Source organism: Arctopsyche grandis, chromosome 13 (genome assembly GCF_051622035.1).
Source record: "Arctopsyche grandis isolate Sample6627 chromosome 13, ASM5162203v2, whole genome shotgun sequence".
NCBI classification, from domain to species: Eukaryota; Metazoa; Arthropoda; class Insecta; order Trichoptera; family Hydropsychidae; genus Arctopsyche; species Arctopsyche grandis.
The window spans coordinates 11,778,526-11,790,379 of record NC_135367.1 but is presented as its reverse complement, the minus strand read 5'-3'; the positions used below and the strand labels follow the sequence as shown (position 1 = coordinate 11,790,379).

Genomic DNA, 11,854 nt, shown 5'->3' with positions numbered 1-11,854 from the left:
GTGCAAGCGAACGACGCGTTGGACCATACCATAACAATCAACTACCACTCCCACTACTTCAGGTAGGGCCGATTCCAGTTTCTGAACTTCGCTAATCCGAGTGAACAATATCAATATAGGTAACGATTTGAATTTATTGTAATTGAGTTGTTGATATTATAAAATTTTAGGTAAAAGATTTAAGGACACTAACTTAGTCCCTCTAGTCCAATGACAACACGCCACTGATATGTATGATCGTACATATATCTTTTTAAATCTGCAATTTATGCACTCTTCGAAATACCATATACATTAATACCTACATATATACATATAACCTAAGGGTTTTTTAGACTAGATATTTGTATATTGGAGATCCTTTTTGAAGATTTCGAGTCTGTCGCCTTGTATAAAATTGAATCACTATTTCGTTCCGTTTGGCCAACAGTTGAATGGCGGGCTCGCTCATCAAAATCTTGGAAGCGTCGCTTTAGAATAGGGGTTTTATGCATCGCCTGTCGGTGACGAGGGGAGGAAAATAGGGAGTAAAGTATGGCGGGGTGGGTTTTGGACGTCCCAAACTGTGACAAAATAAATCCCGACGGAACTAATGGCCTCTGAAATTCGAAAAGTTTGCGAATCAAGCGAAAATTTGGAAACCGCGCGCGAACGCCATCTGTCGCCAACTTCACACCCCTGGAAGTAGTGGGTTGGTCACCACCATCCCCGTCCCTAAATCTAATCGCATAATAAACATTCGAGTCCATTCGATTTCGGTCTTCGACTACCGCTCACGAAAGTCACCAAAAAAAAAACAGCACGACTTTCAAAAAAGCTTATATAATGTTATAAAGTTCACCTGATTCAATGTCTCTAATTTCTTATACATGTATGTATGTATACAATTTTCATCATCTAGGCCAGGGTTTCCCAAACTTTTTCTACAATGGAACATTTCGCGAACCCGAAAATTTTAACGGAACAATTTGCATTCTAATATGTGGTGTGGCGTCGAGCCTGTTCCTGCACTTTGACTTCATTGCAGCATAAATAAGAAAATCCCGCTTCGCATAAATATGTAGGTTGTAGAAAATGTAAGTGAAACAGTATTAGCTTGTTTTGAAAAATTGGGGTACTCTTCTGACGAACTAACCCAGAAATCATTTAAAGGCTGATCTTTGTATTTTTGTTTCAAATCAGAGTCACTAATTAAATCAATTAGATTTCCATATGTCACTTGCGCTTAAGCCTACTGGTTTAGCTGTCCCGGAAAATGGATTCCGAGCCCAGGAATCGTCCTTACTAGTTTTCGGAAAATATTGCAAACGAGTTGTTTTCAAGTTATGTAGGTGTTCTAAAAATACTTTGGAAACTTCTTCATCTACTTTAAAATTTAATCTTAACATCAGTGGAGATCATCACTCGCCTTTCAATATGAAGTAGATGATCTTTAAATGTGCTGCAGTGTACGTGTAAAACCTTTCCAAATTGTCGCGGAACACCTATTCAGGTTCAGCGGAACAATGGTGTTCCGCGGAACATAGTTTGGGAAACCCTGATCTAGGCCATCATTTTAAATACAGTGGATGAATTTCGACTATGAAAGGCTATGAATTACTCAAGAAGTGTCATTCATAAATTGTAGCATTTGTAATTTTGGGATTCCTAAACATTAAGGCTCATTGTTAATATTGTGATTAAAACAAAGCTGTTCGTCTTTGAAATTTTGACTTTTAAAATTAGTGTCTCTCTTGAAACGTCCTTTATTGTTTGATATTTATTATAATGATGTAAATAGAATCGTTATACGTTTGCAGAGAGCAGTTTTCCGACCCACGAAAATCATAAAGATAAGATAATTGCACGAAACTTTATTATCACCACACAATTATTCCTGGGGGTAACGTTACCCACAGCGCAATAGCAACAACGATAAAATTTATTTATTAAATTATTTTATTTTTATTTCAGCTAGCATGAGGTTACATACACTCAGGGCCGCGCCTAGGAGTACGGCCGCCTGTGTGCAAACTTAAATCTGCCACTCTTTTATTTTATCAGCATTTGTATAAATCACATTAATTCGGGGTATTGAAAATTTGAATTACAATAAAAATTAACCAGAAAAACAGTCAGAAAACCAAAACGTTTAGTTCTGAACAGAACCAGACGACAAGAGAGACTGAACGTTGTCAAGTTAATTCATGAAAATATAGTGTTTTTACCCCCCAATCCCACATCTAGGAAATTGCTCTTTCGATGACCAAACAATACTCAATATCCTTGAAGAAATACATCTAGCAGTCTCAAAGATAATATAACAAGACCTAGCTCTAAGTGGACCAAAGCTATACCTACTATCCCATTATTTCCCAGAATTATAGTTTGGGTGTGTTACAAGTTGTAACTTGCAACAGCAATCCACAAGTATACTACAAGATAACCTAAATTCATTTTAAAAAGTGCGATGTCTTGTTTCATATTTTTTAAGGAATATAATTTTTTCGACTATCATTTCTTTCGGCCATCTGTGTGCATTGCATACATTTGTACTTACATATGGTAGGCGCGGCCCTGTATACACTTTAATTTGTATAAGACATACATATGCTAAAATACTCACTAAAATTTGAGGATAAATGACAAATATGAGATTTTTTTACATATGTATTTATTTATTTATACAAGTATACACCCATTTTTATTAACACGACATCTATTGTTGACATTGTATCATAAGTATCATTCAAGGCCGATTACAAATATTGATCATCAAACATTACAATCATCCTAGAGACTATGGATAAATTTTTGCAGCATTTTAAAAAATTATGAGATGTCATAATTTATTTATTTATTTATTTATTTATTTTAATATACAAGTATACCACAGAGTCTTTACAGGTCACCCCAATATGACACTGTGGCCAGACAATACATAAAAGATCAAATACATAAGAAAAAATAAAACAACAATAATAGAAAAACAAATAAAATAAAACATTTAAAAAATTGTACATAAAAATTAAAAATTGAAAAATTGAGAATTAATAAATTGAAAAATCAAAAATGAAAATAATACACAAAAAAAAAAACACATATAAATAGTTTAAATTGAATTAAAAGTAAAAAACAGTAAAAATACGGATAGATTATCCGGTGAAATATTGAAAATATCAATGTGATTGCTGACCAAATTCAAGCAGCGTAAGACTCGAGCGATTGGTGAAAAAGCAAGAACATTAGTTCTTGCTTTAATAGTTTGGAACAATGGACGCAATCGATAATCAATGAGGCGAGATGGAACCCAAAATTTCATTTCTTCCAATATAGTTGGGTTGTAAATATCACCTCTTAATAATTTGAAGAAATGACACACAAGATGCATATCCCGCCGATGAGATAGGGAAGTATAGCCAACAGAACCTTGCACAAAAGCACTAGGAAACAGTTGAGGGTAGTATCCAAACTCCCTCATATATAGATAGCGGAGGAACTTCCTTTGAACTCTTTCAATTTTTAGAGAGTGAGTTAATTCACTGGGACTCCATATAATGGCATCAGATTCCAAAATGCTTCGGACCAATGCGTTATAAAGAAGACGCAAAACTCTTAAATTATTGAAATTGTGAGCATTACGTAAAACGAAACCCAGCATCTTTGAAGCTTTATTGCACATATTGGAAATATGGATACCAAACTTCCATCTGCTCTCAAACGTAACGCCAAGGTCTTTTTTGGATAATGTTCTACACAGTGGAGTTCCACCAAGATTATACTGATATAAGGTGGGGTTAGAAGACCGAGAAAAAGACATAATATTGCATTTACTAACGCTAAGAGGTAAATGATTATTAGTCGCCCAGCACCATAAAGAGTTCAAATTACTCTGAAGGACCTCACAGTCAGAAACACTATCAATTTTCATGAATAACTTGAGGTCATCAGCATATAGTAAAAAATTTGAATCTGAAAGTACCGAGCCAATATCATTCACATATATTAGAAACAGTAAAGGTCCCAAATTAGAGCCTTGGGGCACGCCAGAAGATGTGAGGTATACATCAGAGAAATGGCCATCAAAACAAACAAACTGACGACGATTACTTAAATAAGAAGTAAAAAAATCAGTAAGATTATCCGATAGACCAAAATTGGCCAATTTCTTAATAAGTATTGAATGATCAACCTTATCAAAAGCTTTAGCAAAATCGGTATAGATCACATCAACTTGATGCCCTGCATCTAGCGATTTAGTAATGAAGTTTGTGAAAGACAAAAGATTAGTAGTCGTAGAGCGTGCTGAACGAAAACCATGCTGTTGGTCTATGATAAACCGACTGCAATGGTTATAAAGTAATCTCTGCAAAATTATTTCGAATAATTTGGCTGGAGCCGAAACAATGGCTATTGGTCTGTAATTATTAATAAAAGATTTATCGTCATTTTTGTGAATTGGAGTGACTTTGGTGCATTTCCAAGAGTCAGGGAACAGAGAATATTTCAGTGATAAATTATAGATATGAAGCAAGGGATATAACAAACTGGACTTGCATCCCTTTAAAACAAAATCGGGAATAAAGTCAGGACCAAAAGATCTATTAGGTTTCAGCTTCTGGAACCCATACTCCATATCACTGATATTAAATTCAAATACTGACAGAATGAAGGAATGACTTATTTGAAACTTATTATTTGAAGATTGAGTGAATGAGTCTACAAATGCAGATTTAAAATGCTCAGCAAAACCCTTAGCGATATCTTTCGAACCTGAGAACGACTCATCACCATTGAACATCATTGTCAAATTCGAATTGTTATTATGTTTAGAATTTATAAAGTTCCAAAATAATTTTGGGTTTATGGAAATGGAATCTTCACATTTCTTAATGAAGTCAGCGTGACAAATTGAGATCAATTTTTTGGAATGAGAACGCAACTGACAGAATTCAACGTAATCATGTGAGTCCTTAGTGAACTTCCAGCGTTTGTGCAAGTAACATTTACGACTGATGACTACGATTAATTCAGCTGAGAACCAACTAGGAAAAATTCTTCTGGATTTAGGAAATTTTTTGTTAAAGCATTTGTTAAAAGAAGAATGCACAATCCTATTAAATATCTCGACAGCAGCATTCACATCCAAGCACTCGAAAAGATCAATCCACTCCGATTCCAACAAAACAGAATTCAGGCCAGCAAAGTCAACATTATTAAATTTCCAACCATAAAAATCATGATTAACAGAATTACAATTACGATTACTATTGTGCCCAGAATCATTTAACATTAAATGGGAACATGTAGCATCAAAATCAATACTGAGCGTAGGGTGAAACTTATCCTCAGGAACAATAAAACAGGGACTTCTACTGGAATTGCAAATAATATTGGACAACACCAAGTCAAGTTTTCCGCCATAAACATTGCATACATTATTCAAATCTGATAAATTAAAAAGATTGCACATATGCGACAGTTCCATGCTTACATTCTTCAAAGTAACAGTGTTAAAGTCCCCTACAATCAAAATATTTTTACTCTTTAGAAAGTTAAATTCCTCTTGTAATTTATTAAAAAAAACTTCAGAGATCTTATCGTTTTGATTTGGAGGAAAATATACTACACAAATATAGATGGAACACCGCGGAAGATCAACTCGAACCCAAAGATGTTCACCAACTGATTGAAGACGGTGAATTTGTTGAGCAGACCGCACACGATCGGCACGAACAGCCAGTAAAACACCACCTCCTCTGCTGGCCCTATCTCTTCTGAAAACTAAGTATCTATCATCGAATATCTCGAAGTCGCAAACAGATTCATTTAGCCAAGTCTCCGTAAGTGCAATGAAGTCATGATGCTGTACCAGAACAGAAGAAAGGCAATCAACAGTTTTGGAGTTAAGACCCCTAACATTCTGGTACAGCATCGTCATCTTGCGAATCTTGCGCACCCTATTTGTTATAGGGTGCCGGGCTCCGACGAAATTTCCATGGGTTGAAAGCTATACCAGCGGGCCAAAAGTCCGGATTCAAAACACTAGTATAGACAGCTTCGATGACAGATAATTTGAAAGAAGAGTAAGCTTTAGGACCCTTCGAGTTTAATTTTACAGCTATAGCATCACTGGATGGCAATTTCATCTTAACATAATTAGTTAATGAGTCAATGGTGGTGTCCTTGTGAAGATAAAGAACATGAACAAACTTCCTATGTTGTGCTGGCAATAATAGGTTGCTAGTAGAACCGGTACCAGTAAAGAATTGTCGAAAAGGAAGAGATGATGTTCCTGGAGACGAAGATAGTGCGGTGTTCTGTAGAATATTATCAGGTGTAGAAGCAGAAGCAGGAGCACAATAAACAGGAACACAAGCAGATGCTGGAGCAGAAGCTGATGTAAGTGTAGCTGAAGCTGAAGATGGCAGATGTGAAGAAGAAGAAGATAGCGCTGCGACTTGACTGTAAGATTTCGTGGGTTTTATAGGAGAAGGAGGAGAAGCAGAAACAGAAACAGGAGAAGCAATGAACTGTCAACTCAAATTTTGCAAGAAACAAGACAGGAATGCCAATTTGTTGGAACCGTTTCCAATCTAAATATCATTCCAAATATATTGGCAATCTCTGAAAGGAAACGATCAACCTTAAATAAATAATATCAAATTCATATATAATGTACATATGTACATATGTATGTACACACTTTCAGTTGAAATTTTCATAAATTAATAAATCATAACGAAGTTGATATCGTTACAATTTGGATTGAGTTTTAAAAAATTGAATTGAATTGATTTTTTTTCTAGTAATAATATTTGGATAATCATACCACTATACAAATCTTGTGATAAGCCTAATCTTATTATTGACGTGTATCTTCATCTGCATATTAATTTAATGCTCGAAGTTTTCCGCACATGATCTTTCCGCACACCGACTATTTGGAACACTGATTTTTCCGTAGATGATTTTTGCGGTAACTGATTATTCCGCTAATAACTGATTATCTCGGAGGTTGAACAATCCAAATGTTAACGTTATTTAAAAACTATTTTTTTTCGAAATAACATACATATGTTCGGAATAAAAATGCACGGAAAAGCCAGTCTCTGGAATAATCAGTGTCCGGAATAGTCAGTGTACGGAAAAAGTTTTCCGCAAAGTTCGTGTCCAGAAACATTCTGTACGGAAAAATCTTACGAGATTTTGTTTTAAATCGTTATTTTATAAGGAATTCAAAAGCATTCATCGAATGCTTTTGGAGAAGGTTTCATTTTAAAAAGGCAATGATACCAATTTTTTTATATTATATAATACTATACAATTAAATAAACTCAATTCAGCATTATCCTCTAGTCTCGTACAAATAATCAAAACAAATATTTAAGGGTACATACATACATACATATATATATTACTTTCAATAACAATACCCCGGCAACGCCACGTAGTTAATCAAATACACCCATCAGGATGATATGATATAATTATTAATAGCGAATTTACGGCAGAGCGAACTGATAATCTCACATTCATTCTACGGAAATCAAACGGCTTGGAAATTTGATATACATATGTACATATGTATTTAGGTTCGGGAAGCCTTGAGGCTTTGACAGAATATGCTTTGTGAAGCTTTCGAGCGAAGAGAGAAAGCCCAGCTTCACAATAATGCAACTGCACCAATCTGTGCTGCAATATACCAATCTGCTTCATACTATATACATACATACTTATATACATATAATTTTGTCGTACATACATATGTACATATCTTAAGTGCTGTTATAGAAATTTAGCCAAGGCGACACGACACGCATGTGGTTAGATTATGTTGTACATAAGTACTAAAAATTTCAAACATTACAGTAAAATTATATATTAAACACAATAGAGACATCTATATCTGCAAATTTTTGATATACAGCAAATTTGCGAGAAATACATTATTAAATACAAAATTTGCAAGAAACTGGGGGGGGGGGATCACAACAATTAAGCTAGATACATCGTGAAATTTCACACACATATCGCACAATATCTGGCACTCGAAAATTCTACCCACCTAGAGACATCCACGTGAACTATCACACTAACGGCAATTTGAGTGTCAAATATTCCGTATTCACAATTTTCGTGGCAACGATTGTCGTGTGCGAGATCGCCATTTGCGGAATAGTCCGTTTACCGTATGTATATATATTATTTTACATCGTAGTGCACTGGTAGAGCAATTGCATACCAGTAGAGAAGTCGTGGGTTCAAGTGCCGGCCTAATTCGCTGCTGGTGCAATTTTGTGGTTATTGAAATACATATCGACCGTCTTCTGTTAGAATTTTCCGATTTTTCTAGCTTGATTGTTGTGATGGATCCAATAGATCGATATTCTCCCCCTCAGTTTCTTGCAAATTCGAGCTATTAGCATCTCGCATTTGTTGAATCTTATAAAAATATGCTACCTACATACATTATGTACATACATAGATTGTCAATAGATACCTCTACTGTATTATATGTATGTTATGTTTGAAAATTATTAGTACTTACGTACAAAAATAATCTAACCATATGACCTTGGGCAGTACTGGTTTTAGGGGGGGGCTGGGTCGGGCGGTGCCCGAGGGCGCCAGATAAGTTAGGGAGCCGCTCGATGCGCCAAAAGCGCTTTAAAATTAAAATTAGATCGCCAAAGGTCCTACATTTGTACTCGGCAAATTCTATTCAAACAATCTACTGGAAAAAGCCGATCTTCAAATTAACCTCACCGCGAATTCAAAATCTGACATTATTAGCAATGAACTTATCAATTTAAAAGCCTTTCTTTCAAATAAAGTTCAAGGTAAAATGAATCCACTCATTGTATTAAATTTTATAAAACAGCACAATTTACAAGAATTATATCCAAACATTTGAGTTTCTATGCTTTTGCTGACACTGCCTGAAACTGTAGCAAGGTTCCAAGGCCGGTAAAAAGGAGGATGGTAATCCAGTTTTTTATAATTTTTTGCTAAGGGTGTTTATAAAAAATTGCCCGAGGGCGCCGTTGGACACTATCCTTGGGGTAACTCCTGTCATGGCAAATATGATGTATGTTTGTAATAATAAAAATTTGGTTTCACATTTGAATTGAACTGAACACATCTCAGTGGTGATGGTATTCGAATGGTTACCTTATACACAAAGGGCTGCAGTTGTCCATGGAAAACAGAGGTCAGGTGTAGGGTGAGGGTGAGGGCATGTAGTCGGACAAGGAAATCGCATTAGCGGAAGCTGATGACAGACAGATCCAATTTCCGTCGTGGTCACGTAATAATGATGCACAAAACGAAACGCGTTGACGAAGGGCGTATGCGACATTATAAAATATTCATTTTTAATTATTATAAGTATTATATTTATTCAATGTCGAATAAAATGATTTTGTTTTCATTCCAGTATGATACAATGCCGTGCCGTAAGATACCCCTGAACGTCACGTTCCACGAGCTAGGCTGGGACGATTGGATCATAGCACCGTCTTCCTTTGAATTTGGCATCTGCTCTGGAAGCTGTCACAGTATACCTAATGTATGATAAATATATTTTAGATGTAATGTATTATGGATATTTAGTGGTTTCAATGATCAATGGCTCATTCATTGGTGGATGCAGTAATTTTGATGATCAAATAGTATATGTATAAACTTTTCTACTCTGTTGGTGTGTGAGATAAATAGTAACATTTCTACCTAGTAGATTAAAACTAAATTTTTGGATTTTTAAACTACATATACATATTTATTTTTAATACACAAGTATACCACAGTGTCTTCACAGGTCACCCCAATATGACACTGTGGCCAGAAAATATGTATGTACAAATAAAGTCTTACATTGTTATTGATTAGTAAATAATCAATTTATATACACATACGAAGATTTTTACAAACATTATATTATAATTTTAAAGTTTGGGTACTGCTGTAAATATGTATATCAATTGTTATGGTTTTTTTTCCCTTTATATATTTTAATGCATGATATTCAATGAATAAATAAATATTTAAGCGTGACATTTATAGGAAGCACGTTTAATTTACGGTTCAATTCGTCCAAAATTTGAACCTTTTAGGACTCGGTCGGCACTTCTAAACTGCAAAATGAATAAATTATGTAAAAAAATTAACTGCGAAAAAAAAGTCGCCAGTCCCGCATCCACGATGTTTTTAGAGATTGAGTTATATCGTGGTTGTTTTTTATGTATATAATCTCACGGTGATAAATGACTATGGTCTTGTATTTAATAAAAAGAAGAATAAGATGAAGATGCCAGGTAGTAAGTACGAGTAGGAGAGCATTCGAGCCGAAACAGGAGAAACAAAAAAAACGAAACCGCCGTGAGCTTATTGTTTCTTTTATTTATTTTCTTACTGTTTTTTTTTTTTTGCTTACAAAAAGGCTAATAATGTATTCGGCTCGGGCTAGATTACATACTGGGTGGTCCGAAAGAACGTGCCCTTCATGCGCAAGACGCTCCATCTCGCACTGTGTAATCCAGTACAGGTTTTGGTTTATGAATAATGCGTTATCTACACAAGATTCTTTCAATCAGAAACCCAATTTCAAAAATTAATTGATGAAAACACATTTATTTTTTTAAATATTCACATCATATATGGATTTTTTTTATTTGATTTGACTTCATATATTGTAACCTGGCGAAAATTGTATAAAAAAAATATATTTTGATGACGATTTGCAAAAAACCATAGCAATTTATGAACAAGATATGGATTTCATTCAACTTCGAGACCACTCCGAGCTGAGACTTCTTCCACTAGTTGCAATTTTAATAATTATAACATTTATTAATACAATTTTAAGATCATATAATACATCATTGTAAAATAAACAACAAAAAGTCATAATGCATCTTATTTGTACTGGGTCTACGTGGCGAGACAGAATGTTAAATTACAGAAAACACAAATATCGGAAGGCAAAGATCGAAAATCGAAAGATCTTAAGTCGAAAGATCAAAAAAAAAATGGTGCATGGTAAACGGTACATACTCACGTACATACTCACTTAATTTGCGCGAGCAGGATACAACAGGAACAAGAGGAACATGCTTTTCCTCCCGTATTCTACGCGCGCACATTAATACGGGAGGAAAAGCCTGTTCCTCTTGTTCCTGTTGTATCCTGCTCGCGTAAATTAAGTGAGTATGTACCGTTTACTATGCTACATTTTTTTTTTTTTGATCTTTCGACTTAAGATCTTTCGATTTTCGATCTTTGCCTTCCGATATTTGCGTTTTCTGTAATTTAACATTCTGTCTCGTCACGGAGACCGATTTGTACTATATAATATAACAATACTTACATATGTATGTATGTACATTGAATTGTTTCTAAGGGTACGATTTAATTTTACATTGATAAAAATACTATGTGTCTTAAAAAATGTTTGTGCATTTAAAATTTGCATTATTTTCGGTGCATTAAAAAATCTCGTATTGTGCATCGAATAAAATATTTTGGCATTTTAAAGCGACCATTAAAAAATATGAAACGATCATTCGAAAAAATACATTTTAGCATTAGAATAGATACAAAAAGTGGCAACGTTGCAGTCTTCCGCTATTGTCAATTTGACAATTGACAATTGTCAACTGTCAAAAGTGTTTACTTTTGTTTCTCACTAGTAAAATGTAATTTTAAATAAATAAAAAGAACCCTAACTTAACCTAACCCAACCAAACCATAAATAAATAAAACCTAAACAAACGTTGGTTCATATTTTGGTTTCGCGACGTTGCCGATACAGTTAATCTGTCATTTTAATGCACATTTCATCCATTTTTTAAGTAGCAAATATTTTTTTCAATGA

At 34.6% G+C, this 11,854-nt stretch overlaps 2 protein-coding genes and 1 long non-coding RNA gene across 4 annotated transcripts in view; 2 read left to right on the top strand and 1 right to left on the bottom strand.

Annotated features, from left to right (window-relative positions):
• Window positions 1-11,854, bottom strand: part of LOC143921171 (uncharacterized) — an 895,047-nt gene that overhangs the window by 332,998 nt on the left and 550,195 nt on the right. The gene's annotated exons all lie outside the window — the stretch shown is intronic.
• LOC143921164 (uncharacterized) overlaps window positions 1-11,854 on the top strand; it is a 754,379-nt gene that overhangs the window by 193,448 nt on the left and 549,077 nt on the right. The window lies entirely within an intron of this gene.
• The window catches only part of LOC143921140 (uncharacterized), a 129,870-nt gene that overhangs the window by 116,057 nt on the left and 1,959 nt on the right, over window positions 1-11,854 (top strand). For both annotated transcript variants that reach the window (XM_077444294.1, XM_077444295.1), the window contains exon 5: window positions 9,419-9,550. In XM_077444294.1, coding sequence (XP_077300420.1) covers window positions 9,419-9,550 — 132 coding nt within the window. The remainder of the gene's footprint in view (window positions 1-9,418; window positions 9,551-11,854) is intronic.